We start from the raw sequence: 18,502 nt of genomic DNA on the forward strand, positions 1-18,502 counted from the left end.
ACACGAGTGACTGAATGCACACATCATGCAACCATCCAAACTCTTCTGAAATTAATACCATGACGTTTACAAGAACAATTATTATCTAGATAAAGTCGCTGTTTGTTTCTTACAGGGGCCTTGTAGTCCAAGTCATCCATGGACCTAAAGAAATCCAGGCTCTTGGCTGCACTGAGCTTCCCGTTATCCAGTGTTGTAGTATTCAGAGAATCCAGAATTTCCTCCAGCAGGTTCATCTGGCCTGACTGAGAAGAATCCATGTCCAGCTCCAAGGAGTAGGAATCATCGCTGTCATCAGCGCATGAAGGGACATCTCCACTGTCCTCAGATGAAAGCCTGCATTTGACAGACAATAATATCAGTTAGCTGTAATATAGACTGAATGATAAACTTAAAGTCCCACTCCGATCATCTTTTGATCCATTTTAAAATTGTTCCCAGTGGCCTTTTATTTATGATTATGTCATTTTTCTGGGACATGGGTTCATCAGAAATTTGAGTTGTGGGTGGGACAGTTGACATGGAGTAAGCCTGCCCTGACTTCCCATCAGCCCTTTGTTTACAAGCTCTCCTGCTAGTAGCTTACGGCTCCTTACAACCCCAAGCTCGCATAACCGATACAACAAAAATGGCGAACAATGTTGGAGCTATCCAGCCGTACAGTTTTGACCCAGATGCCAGCTCAAACGAGGAAAACAAAGACGTACATGGATCTAGTTGTCTCCAAGTGGATGCACTGGAATGGAGCACAGCAGGGACCTTGTGGCCCACTTGTAGCACCTACATCACTACTGCAAGGTTTTTCAAACTGCATTTTTTTTGTCTGCTCCTGATTCACAATGATTTATATAAAGAAACACTCGGAAATGCAGTGTTTATCTCAATTTTCTTTATAAATGTTCTTCATAGTCGTAAAAATGCTACAAGAACATGTAAAAATCACCATTTTCATTGGAGTGGGTCTTTAATTCCATTCTCACAAAGTATTTCAGAAATAAAATCAACTCATGCAGTTCCAAAACAAGTCCACTTGGGGGAAGTGTTATCCCAGCTTTTCCCATACATCACCTATCAGCATGCAGACATTTGAACACATACAAACTCATCTCTTACTTGCTTGCTGTGTCCAGTTCCTCGTCATCAAATGCAAAGCCAAGCTCCTGAGGACTCTTTGGAAACTTGCTGAGGTTATGCTGTTATTAAGAACGACAGAATAAACGCAGACTGTTACGTACAGAAAACGTCATGAAAAACAGTTTCTCAGTAGAACCATATTCTGAAAACCATAAATTGTAGATAAACATACAGCTCTGCTCAAGCGCAGATTTTCTAGAAATCCAGGTTTTCCCAGGAACAAAAATGAAGGTCTGTGTCTGGTAGGTCCCCAAAAGAGAGAAGCAGCTGCTTGTTCTAATGAGAGCAGACCATGAAGGGTTGAGACTAAATTTGTCAAATTTGGATTTATAGGGATAAAAACCTTTAAGGACCCTCAAAGTTATCTGTCAAACTCAATATCAGGTTTAAATGAAAAGTCACTTGAGTGCCAAGATGGCTTCACTGATCATTTGCATTGCGGTATGTGATTACATGTGATTGTATTTGTCACCTCACAGAGCCGACTGATCGGCACGTTGTTGTGCGACATAGTGGGTTTAATAAGCCACCTGTGTACTGTGTTTAATGGGCGGGTTAAGGAAGAGACGGGAGCTTTACAGAGCAGGGCAGGACTCTCCCCATGGGAGCCCGAATCTGCCCGAGGCCACTTATTAACATGCCTTCCACCACGACGCACATGTTCCTCTCACTATGTGTTCATGTTCACTGATGTTAACACTATCTCTCATTTTCTAATTTACAATCTTTGCTTTTTGTCATTTACCTCCTGTGTCAGTTTTTCCTTCTACGCCCGTTTGAGTGTCAGGGACCTGCTGGACATGATGTGAACTTTCTGCGATGGTCACCACCACGTTTTCCCTGCATTTCTGCAAGGTTGAGCTCGGATTACCCTGTACGTTACCGCGAGAGCTGTAAATCTACAATAACAAAACGCATCACAGAGAATAAAAGGACTTTTTACAGCCCGGCACCACGCCGCCTTCAGAGTGCAGAGAATAGTGAGGCTGCATTTTTGAGAAGATGATAAAAATCTGAGACCTGAAGGTGAACATGGGCCCAAAGAGGAAAGTAAGGGATGGATGACAGGAAGGAAATGTAAAGAGGTGAGGAAAGATTCCTCAGAGCTCCTAGGAATGATGGGAATGGAGTGTGTGAGTGTGTGTGGAGGAGTTGATATTGCAAGCTGGTTCTGATTAGTCGACATAGTGCCAGCCAGACAGTGGGAATGTAACGTGTGGCTGGCCTGGCCTCATTTAGGGGCCTTGTTCAACCACGAAGCGCGCACACACACATCCTCTCACGCACACGACTACAAAAAAAAAGAAAAAAAGAAAAGGAAAAGACCTGAAAGAATTAAAGCGCCATTTTCTCCATAAAAGTCAGCAAAAGAGATGTGTGCAGTAGCCACTTAAGGCTCTCAGCCATCGGGGCTAAACATGAACACATGTGGTTGCACTGCTGATTGGCCAGGCAGCTACCCTTCCATGGTAGCTTGAAGCTATAATGAAAAAGATTTCAGAGGGGCTCAGGCCTGGGATCCCTAAACAGCCTTTAATGGATTCCTGTGTCAGGGCTGTAAATCTGGGGCCGGGCCGACACGCTGGCCGCCCGACGCGGTCCGGAATAGCAGAGATGCACCTGTGAGACAGGACACACTTCCACACAAACACATGTGACGTGTGATCTCACTCAGATGTGTTGCTTTGTGCTTCAGGTCTGTGTTTGCGAGGGCAGGGCCCCTCTTTGCGTCTAGGTGTTTATTAAAGCAAGGTGAACCCAAACACAAGCAGACACAGGTCATGAAGCCGGGCTCTCTGATCTCAGTTGCAACTCTGGTGCCGTCTCCCTGAGAGGAAGTTCCACAGGGAGCAGTAAATGGATGGGACCTCGCTTCATGGCTTTATCAATTTGTCATTCCCCTCTCTTCACTGTGACCCCTCCGCACAACATTCGAGATTAAACCATTCGCGACAAGCAAGCATTTTATGATAGAAATGCCAAATTTAGCACAGCATTCTTATAGCTTTCAGCATAAAACCTTTTGTCATTTTCTTTATTACGCGTTTGATGGCTCTCCAGAGCTGTAAAGACGAAGAAGAGCAGCTGATGCACTATGTGTCGGTGTAAACAACTACAAAAATCCTGAGACATTCACAAATGAGAGATTCTCCCCGAGTTAAAGCTGTGACAGCTCTGTCAGCATCCCACATCTCGGCAGGCCTGACAGGACAGTGGAGAGCATGAAATAGGGGAACAACAGAATATCATACTGCTCCTTCATTAGTCTCTCGCTGTCGGCTAATGGGAAGCTGAAAGGTGAAAATGAAAAAGTGATTCCCGCTCCATGCCTCGCTATCTCTCATTTTCTCCCTCCGTCACTCTGCTGTCGCTGACAGATGCCAACGTTTCTGTCGCTCGCTTCCTTCCTCGCTGCAGCTTTGCCACTTTAAGACTGTGCAGAGTGAAAGTCGAGGCGAAGGGGGGAGGGGGGGTCATAAAAATGCTACGGTTATTTCAGTGAGACGGTCTTTGCGTCAGTATTTCTGAAGATGTACAGGGGTTTCGTGTTTGTTAAAGATAGAAGAATTGACGTCTCAGCTTCTGCGACAGACCTGAAGACTAAACACCACAGACTCTGTGTGGTCATTTTAATCTGGCGACAAGAGAGTTTCAAGAATCCAGACTTGTTTTGAAGGTTCACCAGTAAATCGCTTATTTATACAGCAAATGATAAACATTTCTGCGGCTTAGCGAGGAAAATGTAGTTACATTATGTAGTTACATAAGGAGAAACCAACTTTCCCCTCTTCTCACCTTCCTTCCTTGCATGAGCAGTTGAGCGGAACAGCAACGCCTCTCTGTGACAGGGCCAAACTCTGGTGGGCTTTAATGGCCGCTCTAACATAGATTTCATGGGTTATTTCTGAGTGGGCTTCGACTGATCTAACAGTTTGGCAGCGTGTGCAAAGGGATGCCAGTAAAATGCAAACAAACCTTGGGGAGAACCAAAGCCTTTACGTAAGAACAGCCAAGTCTCCATTTAAGAGCTGCACACTCGAAAGGAGGAAAATGGGGGAGAAAAAAGGGAAAAAAAAAGGAAAAGGGGGATAGATCTAGTGTTGCGGAGTCCAACTGGCTGTTTCTGAAAGGCTGCTTCCCTTCTTCTCAAAAAAAGGAGCCATATAAAACTGTGCATTATGCTCATTCTGTCAGACCAAACTCCTCCAGTAGAAATCACCAGGTGTCTGTGAGGGTGGGTGAGGTGCAGTACTCAAGAACTGCCAGGAGGTGGCACTTTAGCTTCAGGAAGAGGGCAGTTCAGTTCCAGATAATGAAGGAGCTAAAGTGAAGTGGAGACCACAATACATACAAATGACCAACAACTATGGAGAGAGCGGCTGCACCTCGAGTATCCTGTGATGCATCTTTAACTCTTCCTCCAACATTCATTAAAGATGATGAGCATTAAATTATAAGCGAGCAATTCCACATTCAGAATGCATTTTTTCATTAAATTAAAGCAGACACTCAAACATGCTTATTATCTACACTTCAGAAATATAATGCCAGTTGCTCATAAGCTATTCACTTTCAGCCACAACACTTTTGTCCCTGACCAGCAATAAAATAATGGTTTTTGTTTGAATTAACTAGTGACAGTTCTGAATTGCACCTTTCTGTAATACAGAAAACCCTAGAAGTTGTGTTTTCTCCAGAAATATGTTAAGTACAAAAATATGCACACACACACACACACTTGTATCATTGTGACTTTGCTCCTGTTTTACATCTGTGTGAGCCCCGATTCCCCTCAACCCTGAGTTGCTCTCAGGGCTGGCATCTTTCGCACCTCAGCAGGTGAAGAGTCCAGAGCCTGCGGCTGAGCCCGGGCACAAGCCTGCTGGCTGTCATTGTCCATAACACTGCCTCAGCCTCTGCCCTCCTCTGTGCTCTTAACAGCTGTCATTCTGTAGTTTCCAACCTGAGGCAAACGGCAGAACGCACACCTCTTTGTGCACGACGAACACACATGCTCAATATATCTTTATGTATTAAAGGGCTGTGGTAAAGACGCACCACAACAGCACAGAAGGACATAAAACACACACACATGTCATATGCTAATAGCTTCGTGTTTTGAACCAGAAAATAGCCACACAAGTTTGCGTTTGTTCCATCAGACAGGACGTCCGCCGCCCAGTTCAGCCTCGTTTTTGTCAGAGGAAGAGGAGTAATCCAGCATTCTTCATCAACGCCAAACACTACAAAACACTCACACTCGACTGTGTTTAGAAGATGAACGCCACCAACGCTTCCACACCGCCACGTGATAGCTGAACAAGAAGAAAATGAATTTTTCACCTCAGCTGGGTCATTTACTTCATTTCAAGGACAAACAGGGATGTTTGCTAAAAAAAAGAGGGTGAACGATGAAAATGAAACAGGAATTTTTCTCTCTGGGGGGAGGCCGGACTGTCTCTCATCAAAGGAGGTTTCTGGATCTTCCGACGACTGAATGTTTCTCAATGAACTTGGTTTAAAATGTACACAGAAAACCATAAATTCAGATGTATTTGAACAACAAAACAGAGCAAAATCAGGATGCAAGTCATTTTAAATTCCTTTACGTGGGAAAAAAAAAAGATATAGTCTGATAAAGTGCTGACTTACAGAAATACATGAAACACAACATTAGAAGTATGAGCTTAAAAATCTATGTAAAATGTGCATTATTTATTTCAAGATGAAGCTGTCAGATTGGAAAAAAATGTTTTCTTTGTGGATAAATCGCGTTTTCACCACATAGACAAAAACACAGTCCACTTCAACAGACCCATGACAGCATCTGAAAAAAAATTTTTTTTATCTTAAGGCTGGGTTCGGCAGACGACACAGACTGATGAGTTATGCTCAGCAGAAGATTTTTGTAAGGTGTGCTAAATATAACGGCAGCTCAAGCGTGTGGATGTGGGCATGAGGAGAAGTGGATAATTTCACTTAACCTTTATTTAACCGTGTTAATCCCACTGAGATCTGGTTCTCCTGCAGAGAACACCTGGTCAAGCATCAGCATTTGATAAAGAGGCAGGTTATGGAGGAAGAAGGAGGCTAACAAGGAACTGGTTTTGACTAAGTGATATGTGAAAATGTTACACAATAAACAAAGATGTGAAAATAAAACCCACAAAGACACTAAGTGGCTCTTTCACTGATGATTTAGGTTTTAGTAAAAGCAAACAAAATGTATTTTTGGCAACAAAAGAAAAATATTTTCTTTTTGTATGAGTAATGCATCCGAATCTGTTTAGATCTACCAAAAAAAAAAAGTTGGAACCTTCTCGGACTTAGCTAGTTACTCTTGTATATCAACCATAAATAAAAATGATCAAACTACAGAAACACAGCTGTGCAGGTTTGAGGAACTCATTTCTAATGTGTAATGAACTGATAAAGCTACCAACTATAAACAATGCTAGAAAGGCATCAATGAATGGGAGGAGCCCGGAGTGTGATTAAAGAGAAAGTGATTGACTGAGTGTAAACACAAACACAAAAGCTGTGCGGTGGGACATGCCATGCTGCGTCCTGGTGTCCCCTCTTCAGCGGTCTCCAGGGACCGGTTACTGTGGCAATGAGCAGGGCTCAGTGGCACGAACAGGGGTGTGTGTGAGTGTGTCCTGGACCCGGCGTGCCTGTGTGCGCACGCATCAACAGCATGTTAAGTGTTAATCTGGGTGTGAGCCGGCCCGTCTTTGTGCGTGCTCCGGCTGAGGAGGAGGAGGAGGGTGTCCGAGGAGGCCTTTAGAAAAGCCCTAATTGCGTTCTTCCCCTCTTCCCCAGGCCGTCACACTTTCCCTGCACCGACTTTCCAGCCTCATCTCACACACACACATACACACAGGAAGCACAACACTAATTAGACACAGCACAACCTCTCCTAATCACACTCCTCCATGACTGTAACCAAAATGTCAGAATGTGCATGTGGGCATGCTTTTTTTGTGCCTGTTATTTTTAAACACCACTTGGATCTCACTTGCTATATATTCATTTAGCAATAAGAGCTGGAAAAACTCCAGCTGGGACTACAGAGGTGTAGATATGAGGTGGGAGATGATAAAGCTAGTATCCCTGAGGCTGTGTGCATGTGTTTAGTACAAGAGTGTGCAATTCTAATAGCATGAAACAAAACCTTACACACTGAGAAATGTATGCGCACATCTTCATTCTAACTGCACCGTGGTCTCCTGAAACGACACAAGAAAGCACTTTTCTGGTGTTTTTTTATTGATGAATGTGTGTTTTGTGGGTGTGCTTGTGCTTGCACATCACACTTGAGCTTTGCAAACAACAAAGACAAAAAAAAAAAAAAAAAAGAATCGTGCCATCCGCTTATGGTGCAGATTCTTCAGAGGAAATGCTGACCAGCAGATGAGCCGCTTTGGCTGTCCGTGCTGTTCAGAGCGAAATACTGAACGTACAACATGAGTATGTTAAAAGAAAGAAAAAATGCTTATGATTACATTTGGAATCCTGACAAACTACTGTATGTCCGAGAGCTATTACAAGACAGAAAGGGTGGGAGAGGTGAGCCAAGAAGAGGAAGAGGGGGGTAAAGGAAATGGGGGGATAAAGACTCAAAAAGACGCATAAAAGAAGAGGAAATAAGAAAGAAACGTACAAAAGTGGAAGACTGAATCCATGTTGGTCAAGTGAAAAGTGAGCTTTGGTATGATCAGTGGGTGTAAATGTGGTCAACTCATTTACTGATGTGCATCTGTGTGTGTGCAACGTACCCGTCTCATCTTCTGCAGTCTCCTTGGAGACAGGCTCTTGGTGCTGGTGGGAGACCCTTCGCAGGCTGTCATCCCCTCTTCTTCTTCATCCTGCGAGAGTAAATGAATGGAAGAGTTGCTTTGTGAAAAATGGCTTTTCCCGACCGGAATTTGTGGGTTTCAGAGCTGAAGCACTTCAGCCTTTTGTCCTGTCTGTTTCTTTTCTGCCAATAATATTTGACTTACACTTAAAAGCCCCATCTGTTTATTTGAAAAGAAAAAAAGAAAGTTTGTCATTTTAGCAGCATTAAAAACAATATCTACAATCCTTTCTGAATCTTCTTTTTAAATAAAAGTGGATAATCTTAGAATAAAAAAAGAGATAAAAATCTAGTTTGGTTACATCTGGTGACCTTTTCACAAGGTTTTGATGAGACAAAAGCAACGCCTACAATCAGCCACCCAAACTGTATTTTTTGGTTGTGCAGCTGGCAGAGGAGAAAGCGGACGGAAGCAAAAGGAGAGCATCCAAAATGAATTTCCCCTCTGAACAAAAGGAAACCTGTTTAACTTCAAAATCAAATAGATTTCTACACCTCTGTTTGCCTCAGCCGAATATGTTTGTGTGTGAAAACGACACATGTGCCTCTTGTTCATCATCAGTGCCCTCTCGCCTCTTTCCCACTGACAGATCAAACTGCTATTGCCTTATCAAATCCATCAGGCTTATGGAAACATACACCTCGTTACATTAGCTTTGAAGAAATCACAGGCTCACTGATGAAATATGCAGAAAATAAAAGAGAAAGAAGGGCTGGGGCTCGGATGACATGACAGGCTGTAGCCAGGGGGGCGCTAGTTAAAAATGTACAGCCCCGAACAAAGCGCTAAGCAGGCTTCAACAGTCATTAAAAGGCCTCTAAGTCAGAATCACACACTCCATGTAAAGCAGCCTTCCTGTCTGTTTCTATGAGAGAGGCATGTGTCTGTCTGCACGCCTCAGATGACAGTTGTGTACGTGTGGATGTGTGTGCGCGCAGGTGTACACATGTCTAAAAGGTGTGAAGGACCATGCGGCTCACCCTTGCTCTGAGTCTGCCCTTAATGTCCCGAATGCCTCTCTTGGCATGAACCTTGGCCTAGGAGGAAGAAAAACAACACATACATGCAGAGATTACTAATCCAAACATGCTGCATTAACATTCCGCTCTGGTTTTGTGTAACATCAGGAATCGCTTTGATCCCGCGGCTAAAAAACAGGCAGACAAAAGGCTGGATAAGAGAGCCTCGCACAGTAACAGGAGGCGATAACATGCAAGGGCACCCTGACCACCTTCAGAACGCCACATAACGACACGGCACTGCTTCTCAAACACTCACAGGGCTACCGTTAGCTTCACAGCCAAAAGCAACTACCATTTTTAAAAGAAACTTTCATAGATTTGAGCACAGCGGCAACTCATAAGCGGTTTGATGTCATTTAGGGCTTGTTTCGACCAGCGTCAGGGTTCTTCACACGGAAAGTGACAAAAGAAATACCTTTGACACAGCAGTGTTGAACAGCGCTCCTCCTTTCTGTAACACAGAGAAAGAAACTTGTCATTCACTCAGGAGATATTACATTTTTAGAAATGAGGAAAAAATACGTAATTTCTTTAAAGATATATATTGATGCTGGTAAAGGCTTTGAAGCATTCCCTTAGCAAAAACTAGCACACTTGAAGTTTATTTTATCAAGTATACTTGAAGTACAGCGAGTATACTATAGACCAGGTATGCGTAGTGTAGGAAGTATACTAAATTGAATACTTCTTCTGACTAAACTGGAACTTTTAAAATGTACTTTACATAGATAGACAGGGGGGTTCAAACTTTTTGCAGAGGGGCCAGATTTGGTGAAAATGTGTGAGGCCCTGCATTGTTTGATGCCTTTCTATAACATTAAATTTGAACCATATATTAAAAGTGATTTTTTTTTTTTAAATTAACATTAAACCTGAGTTATATGAAATGTTAAAGCCACAGGTTGTTCCCTCAGGTTGATCACAGAGCTCATAAAATAATTCAGCCAATCACAATCAAGAAATTGTAATTCATAGAAAGTTCTGGGGCCACATATTATTGACTTTATGACAGGAACCTATATGGAACCTGTTGTTCCTGTGTTATCCCAAACCTTTCAATGGCTTCACGCTTAATACCCTCTAAATAAACATTATGACTAACACTGATGATTTTTTTGGGGGGGTATTTGAAGTTTAAATGAGTTAATGTTAAAAAATACATTTTCCAACCATGTAATTCTGTGGATTGATCTACAGGTGCCATCGTATCAATTTTTAAAATTATTTCTTTTTCTGACTTTGTCATTTTTGTCTCTTCAACGGTGAATACACTGCTACCAGCCAATGCCATCATCAGTGTCCAGTTTGTGAGCACTACTTTAACCTTCCAGCTCTAATAAGTCAACAGAATGAAATAGATAGTGTAAAAAAAGAAAAACTGCAGAGAACAGTGGGGACACGGGATAGAGCTGCCATGGTAAACTGTGTGCCTCACAGGAAGCCAAAAACAAAGACAGAGGGGACCGTTTGTGATTGATTTATACTTTGAGTTTTATAGACAGATATTAGATTACACAATCCTTTGGTCTTTTCCTTTTCAGAGCTGCTGTTTCTCATTCTTGCCGTCTCGGTTGGTCTTTAGTGTAAGCACAAAGCGTGGCTAAGCGGCTAAACAGAGCAAATGGCAGGCAGTGTTTCAGAAGTTGGCAGAAGGAGAGGAGGAGAGGGGCTGAGGTGAAGGCCTCTCTTATAGATCCCTGTCAGTCAGGAAATGTGAACTTTAACAAACCTTTGAAGAGCACTCTAGAGAACTAATTCAGCCTTAGCTGACGGCGTGGGGAGATAGGGAGGGCGAGGAAGAGATAGTCAGTTAGAGAGGGGGGGAAGGGGGTGTGACAGAGATGAAAAGAGGGAGAGAGATAAAGACAGATAGATAAGGAAGGAAAGGATAGGAGGAAAGAGCCAGAAAGAGATGAAGGAGAGGAAGATGTATGTTCTTGGGTTGGTTGGGTGAAGTAACGCCGGTGTTTGCTGCCAGATCAACATGTCATGTCAGAGGACGTCTTGTCACGTCAAATCACTTCTGTCTTCCTTCCTGTCTGTTTCCACTGTCCTGCTGCACGCGCCGCTACACAAACCATCCTGCTCTCAGCTGGATCTGTACATTCAGCCAAGCCCCTTCCTTCAAATGGGAACACTTCAAACACCGACTGCTGTCAGTCACAATGTTCAATTAAAAACGCATCGATTAAATCCACCTCAAAAATAAAATGAGCAAACCATGAAAAGGTCACTGATGAAAGCTTTCAGGTATGAAACAAGAGCTTCTGTAAATACCTTCACAGTGTGCATCCATTGCTGGTAGGACCTTGAATTACCTGAAAAATAATTAAAAAGGCAAAAGAAAAAAATGTTTCAACACTTTTGTGTTACTATAGAAGTAATAAGAAAACATTTTTCTTTCTTGTCAGTCAAAGAATTACACTCAAAACTACAGTTTTACAAAAAACTGGATGAATTATCATCAATTTCAGATGATCAAATATAAAGCGGGCAACATTACTCAATCCTAAATAAAATGGCTATTTTTAAAATCACTGTCAGAGTAGAAGTCATGACTTTGCTGCTGTGACAAATGAACAGATTGGTGAATCTGTGACAGCTTCTGCTTCAGTTGTCATCTGCTGTTGTTTGCTTTTATTTGAGTCTGTCTAGAAGTAATAGAAAGTGGCATTAATAACCCCTAAGCTGCAAGATGAGAGCGGATGTCTTATGGATTCTTGCTCATCAGGACTGTAGTAAAATTGGATTCTGGAACTAACAGAAGAGCAGAAAAAATGGAGGCCATACTTTGCAGTTTTAATGTGAATTATAGTTAATTTCATTTTTTGCAGTCTGGATTAGTTGGTATTAGATTAGATTTTAGAAGTGTTTTGAACTAAATTGCCTTATAATTTGACAATTGTATTCCCTTGATTGAGACAATTTTTAATTAATTAACTTAATTGATTAAGTATTATCAGAATTAAAACTGATTACTGGCCAATAGTCAACCATAATTTCAGGAAATGGATCAAAGATCTTCACGAATATAGAAAGGTATAAAACAAAAATGCTAATATTTGCTGGATTTACAAAAAAAAAAAAAAACTTTGATTCCCAATTAACTAAAAAAAAAAAGACGGCATTTTTTGCTAAAAAGGTTTAAAAAAAGGTTTAGTCCATTTTTGTTCATATTAGCAGCATTTATCACAGCACAAAAACACCAAAGTGGTAAATTATAAAGGAAGGCAAATATAATACATTAGGTGTAAGTCTAGAACTACTCACTTCCGCAGAAACCCCCCTCGGTGATCTCTTCTTCAAACACGTCGGTGAAGCCGCGGCCTGCGTTCAATTTGGCCAACCGTCCGTCGATGAACTACAACCATAAATTACAGCGAGCTTATTAAAACCTTGAGGAGAGGTGGGGGGAGATGAACATACATTTGCACAAATTCAAACACTCCAGTCGCAGAGGGGTGTTATTAATCCTACCTGACGGAAACTACATCCCAAGATTAGGTAGGCTGCAGGTAATAGGGATTTAGTAATGCGGAGCAGGTGAGGGATTAGAGCAGCAGACTACATGCTGCAAACTGTCTGAGACATGAGGAAGTTTCATTTCCTCCCTTTGTAATATGGAGCACATAAAACTACATCTCATAAATACAGACTTAACAGCCATGACAGCAACACATTTTATGAGCAGAGTCACAAGAACATGTAAATATGTTATACAACCACTGGTGAATAGTGCCAAACACATGACTCAACTACTGACATTAATAGAATAAATTACCGACATTCTTCAGATAAAAGGATGAGAGTTGGTTTTTAAAGTGTTTAACCCCGCAAAGAATTCACAGAAAAGTCTATTTTTTGGAATCAAGATGTTTTTTAAACCCTTTGTTGAAACCCACTAAAGATTGTTATACCAGTATCATAATTAAATTAACTCTGCATAATTAAATTATGATACAATGGGTGATTTGGTAAGTTTTTGCCCTCAACAATATTAGTTTAAGGTGCAAAAATAACGACACTCATGGAAAAAGCACCCTATTCAGTCTTTTCAAATTTGATCCACACATTTCAAACATAGTGTTGCTGTATTTTAATTGTCATTAAATTTGCATCCCTTCAATAAGTAGTCATTGAATAACAATATATGAGTTTTTGTCACCATAGAGTTTAGAAAAATTAGAAGAAAGAATTCCTGCCAAAAGTGTTTTTGAGATTTTATTGAAGCAGCCATTTTTAAAATGAGCAGAAAATGTCATTCTACTGCCTCTATTGGAAGGATGATGCACTACAGGGCTTTAAACATGGACAGATAATATACAATGGGTTTTTTAAAGAAACTTTGGATCATGATAATGAGACAAGGTGTCAGAGGTGTGTGAATACAGTATGATAAGATTTTTTATTTAATAATAATAATAATAATAATAATAATAATAATAATAATAATAATAATAATAATAATAATAATAATAATAATAATAATAATAATAATAATAATAATGGATTAGATTTATCTGCGCTTTTCCAGATGCTCAAAGCGCTTACATTGTGTCCATTATTCATTCACTCCTCATTCATACTTGGTGATGGTAGCAATGGTTGTAGCCACAGCTGCCCTGGGGCAGACTGACAGAGGCGTGGCTGCCAGTTCGCGCCTACGGCCCCTCTGAGCATCACCGGGATCATTCATACACATGCACACAACAGTGGAGCCGCACTGGAGGCAAGGAGGGTGAAGTGTCTTGCCCAAGGGCACAACGGCGGTTGGCTGGGGGGAGTGGGGATCGAGCCGCCGACCCTTCGATCATTGGACAACCCGCTCAACCGCCTGAGCCACTGCCGCCCCGAGGGGGTTTAGGGTTAAAGAACACCATCAGACTAAGTACAGACTAGTAAATCAAAAGTTTTAGCTTTTCATTTGTTTTCCCCAAACTGATTAAAAGAAAACTAATTCAAATCATCTGTGAGTATTTGTCTTCGTTGCTAATATTTAACTAATATCCAGAAAGAAATCACTCTCACAAGGAGAAAATAAAATAGTAAAAAAAAAGAGAGACATAAACAGTTTGTATTTTTGCTTTAACAGTTGTTTTATTTTAGAAGTATTACTTTAGTACTAAATCAATACTCAACTTCAAACATTTGTTTAGCCTTTGAACAGCAACAGTTTTATCCTTGGAAATACAAAAACTCGACAGCAACATATTGTCAAGATTTTTTTTCCCCTGTAACTACAACAATCCTCCTGGCCCTGGAAGTGTGTCCACAGTGTAACAGCAGTACAGGCTGTTCTCGGGTGCGTGTCCTCAGGGACAGCCTGCTAACTAGCGACCGACACGGCCACCCGCTCCTCTGGTCAGGAGAGCTGGAAACTCATCATTAGATCATTTTAATGAGAGGTGAGGCTGCAGATTCCATCCACCACTCTGCTTCATGGCTGGCCCAATTAGTGGAGATAATCAACCCAAATCACCACCTAGCCCAAGCCTTCACTTCTAACCCACCCATGACACCCCTCCAACACACACACAAACACACACACTCACTAAACCCCAGTCAGATTACCTGCCTTGCTGTAGGCCTTAATTAGACTGCTCTTAACAATGGCAGAGTGATCACACAAGCAACACTTGAAAAAGAAAAACAACACTCACTCAAGTCCATGCACAGACACAATGGCCCAAGTACAGGAACAAAAGAACAAATCGAATTTTTATTCTTTCTAGATCAAAACCAATAAAAATTAAACTGTTAAAACCAAACAAAAGTCTCCTAAAAGCAGCGACTGAAATAAATATTTTTAAAAAGTATTTTGTTTTTTTTCCCTCCTGTTTTAAAGCTACATTTTCTGTTACAAACTTTGAATATTATCATAACATTTTAAATCAACATGCGTATTTCCTTTTTTGTTTCAGCCAATAAAATGAACCAGAATGTAGCTACAAGCTCACTTATTTATTCCAAAGTCAGTCACTATGGTCTGCAGTACATCTATTTAAAAGGTGAAACCACTGAGCCAAAAACTGGGCAGTGGAGTCTGTGGGGTTCATTTACAGACACATAGACAGGCGGCGCGATTAGATTTGGACTCAGGTCCAAAATTTTGTGCATTTTAGCGAAACCTAATGAGCAAGTAAAAAACATTTTCACCACTTGCTATGTTTGGAAACGTGTCGGCCAGAAAAATGTTCTTAGGCTGCCACCAAATATGTTTCGGAAGATGTAAAACAGGCTGCCAAAAGAATCAACCGCTGCGGTTCTAAAGCCGATATCTAACAGCCATCGTTGGGGCCGCACATTTTTCCTGATATTAAACTGCAGATGCAACTGCTAACAACCTGCTCAACCATTTTGAGGAACAAAGATTTTAAAGGTAATTTATATATTTGATTTTGCTGATATAAGCAGTCCTTTTCAAGACTGCAATTCTCCCCTACACCAAATCTGAATAAATATACATATGGAAGGCATGAGGCAGTAAATCATCTTTGTATAAGACCCCTCCAGGCTTTTCCAGCAAGAGAAAGAGTTCATTTATTGTGTCTCTGCTTGCTTAATATACACATGACAATGTGAGAGTGCCTGATAGTCTGAGCAAGTGTAGGAGCAGAGGATGGTTGATAGGAAGCAGGTTAATGTTGACAGATTATCCCCCGCATTCTTTAGGAAGATTTCTCCCACTTGCTCTTGTTTGGAACAGACACGAGCTGCTGGACCAAGTGAATGAAAACAAATGTGGGTGAGTTATGAAAAGAAAATGCCACATTTTTGGGAGGCATGTAGTGTTTTTGTTGTTGTATACGAGTCAAAAAGGAATGAGACAAGAGGAGTGGTGAATGTTACTGAAATGAGTACAAAGTATATTTCTAACAAATTTCACCCCTACATTTCCGAACATTTCATTTAGGTATAGAAAAAACGTCAACTTAATTTGTCATGATTAGTAACCTTGTGGTTTTAAGTTTCATGGTACAGCACAACAGTTTTCAAGTCCGTCAGACAATTTAGCACTGCAAGAATTTATAACGTGCTGCTGCATTACATTTACAGTTCAAAGTTGCTCAAATCATGAGACTTGGAGCTGATAATGGAAGAAAATAGGTGATTTAAGGGAAGTGAAAGCAGAATCTATCAGTAAAGAACTTGGAGAAAAGCAATTTCCTGCTGTGGTATTGCAACGGCTACGTCGCAAGTTTTGCTTTAGAATCATCCAAGTGCTTCAAACTGTTTGTAATGTGCGTCAAGTTCCATCAATCCAAGAATGTGGATTCATTTTTTAAACTAAAGAAAAGTGAGCCCAAACGGTTTCTGATTAATGACTTCATTTCCACGTGTGCAATTTGTTTCAATCCATGAGAAAATAAATGTGGCCACACATGTGGAGTGTTGCTTGCATATTGGTGAGTGGATGTGGGTCATGGTCAGAGCAGTGCTCGAGCGAACCACTGGCCCCACTCACTTTAGTCAAAAGAGGAGTGGACCAGATAAGCTCACTCCATCCCTCGTGCTGAAGAGGAGTAGATGATAAGGGCCTGTTTCCCAATGCTACTGCCGAGGCAGGAGCCATCCGGGAGGAGGCTTTGAACTGTTGCTCACTATCTGCTCTGGCTGGGAAAATTATGTACCACATGTCCAAAGTAACAAAAGGCTGATTGAGGGCCACTGTGCTGTACTCTCAGGGGTAAATCACATTACTATCATGGGTCAGCGAGCACAAAGGGTTAGGGAGAGCATTAGAAAAGGGTGAGAAGAACCTTTCTTCAGAGTCAGAGGTGTTGTTTCTCACGGTTCCGGCACTTCTAAGTTTAGCTGTACTGAGGGGATTTAGGGGGAAACATAATAAGTTTACACAAGTAATGTTTTTTTTTGGTTTCTAAGGGAAACCAGGGAGGAATAAAGGATACCACGTAGAGTTGACAATATCTATCAGGTTCTCTAACGAGGAAGTTCAGTTTTGGCATGGAGGTATTTCCTCATTTAGAAACTCCTTGCATGATAAGTACAGTTCGTCCACGTTAGGCAATTTATCGCAGCTTTGTTTGTGCTGTGGATAAAACTGAGCAAACAGAGAAACATTAAGCCGAGTACTCAGAGATAACCACCATAAACAGTTTGTAAGGGTCAGTAACCGCCTAAAACCCCTGGCTTCACTCTTCCACATTCCTCCACACTCCAGCCCACTAAACTGTCAAGATACTAAAGGTTTGCCGAGCACAACACAAACTCTGAGAGAGCATCAGTCAATAGCAGTGGCTCTCCTCCGAGAATGACATCTCCTCAAAATAGGAGATCTCAAAACAAAGTGATGCTGATAGGAAAGGTTGTTTGCTTTCTTTTTGCTTGAAACATACAGCGGAAGGGAATCCACTCATATGAACACGTTTATGATGTGGGAAAGACCGACATTTACTTTTCTAAAGGGAAAATGTAAAAGGAAAACAAGGTTTTCTGTTTAAAATGTCAGTTTGTACCTGCTTAAAGAGCTGTAAGTTGACAGCCATGGACAGGAAGTTCTTCATGGTGGTGGAGCGATGGTTCACAAAGCTCTCTTCACAGAATGTAATTGGCTCTCCCTGTGATAAGGACAAAAAAAGATTGTTAATTATTACTTTCTTTCTTATTCTTGCACCAAATTTTCAGTACTGTGTAAGTCACTTTTGTTTGCACAGTTTGGCCAGAGGTGTGACTTATATTCAAAAGCGACTTATGTGATTTTTTATAAACATAAATAAGCTCATCTATTAGTTATTTTCCCACAAACAACTGTCTGTGGCTAATAACTTTGAACTGTATTTATTCCTCAAACAATGTAAACATTTCTGCAGAACTGAGTTAATTTCTTCATTAGTAAAGAAACTGAAAACCGCCCAAAACTATTACTAAAAGTTAAGAGGTAAAAGAAGAAGAAAAGCATGTCAAGATGAAAAAATAAAGTCTCCTCTAAGTAGCTCAAACATGTTCTAGCCTGGACCAGACGACAGCATCCCAGTAAACTTTCCATTCTCCTAAGAGCACATTATCACTTTATTGCTATTTCTTACATCATCTGTGTAAGGCCTGTGAGCTAAACACACGGAGGATGACAACAGAACCACTCCAGGACAATCACACGCCGCCCTCCAGTCATTTTCAATTCACATTTTGCTCGTAATTAACATAATTCTCACATTTCAGTGATGTTCTAAATTCCTCTGAAGTAAAACAATGTGCTTTGTCTCTTCTGGGCTACAAGCACAGCATGGAACATAAAAACAAGCCAACACCAGAGACTAACCTCATTTTCTACGACAGGCAGTTCATAGCACAAAAATGAAAACCCAAATTACATCACAGCAGCACAGATCCACTTTCATCACTAGTTTTGAAGCCACATTCTCATAAAACTTGAGCTGAAAGTCGTCTGCATTCAGGTTTGGCTGATCATTCAGCCTCCAACATTGCAGGACCAATCTGAGGCTAAAAAAAGAGAGTGGGAATAAT

At 41.2% G+C, this 18,502-nt stretch overlaps 1 protein-coding gene across 2 annotated transcripts in view; it reads right to left on the reverse strand.

Moving 5' to 3' along the window:
* The window catches only part of dennd1b (DENN domain containing 1B), a 106,020-nt gene that overhangs the window by 3,695 nt on the left and 83,823 nt on the right, over positions 1-18,502 (reverse strand). For both annotated transcript variants that reach the window (XM_011474042.3, XM_011474043.3), the window contains 8 exons: positions 17,494-17,595; positions 12,287-12,377; positions 11,294-11,334; positions 9,432-9,467; positions 8,975-9,031; positions 7,914-8,003; positions 1,114-1,193; positions 114-336 (listed from right to left, as the gene is read on the reverse strand). In XM_011474042.3, the coding sequence (XP_011472344.1) occupies positions 114-336; positions 1,114-1,193; positions 7,914-8,003; positions 8,975-9,031; positions 9,432-9,467; positions 11,294-11,334; positions 12,287-12,377; positions 17,494-17,595 (720 nt within the window). The remainder of the gene's footprint in view (positions 1-113; positions 337-1,113; positions 1,194-7,913; positions 8,004-8,974; positions 9,032-9,431; positions 9,468-11,293; positions 11,335-12,286; positions 12,378-17,493; positions 17,596-18,502) is intronic.

Source organism: Oryzias latipes, chromosome 4 (assembly GCF_002234675.1).
Source record: "Oryzias latipes chromosome 4, ASM223467v1".
Classification (NCBI taxonomy): Eukaryota; Metazoa; Chordata; class Actinopteri; order Beloniformes; family Adrianichthyidae; genus Oryzias; species Oryzias latipes.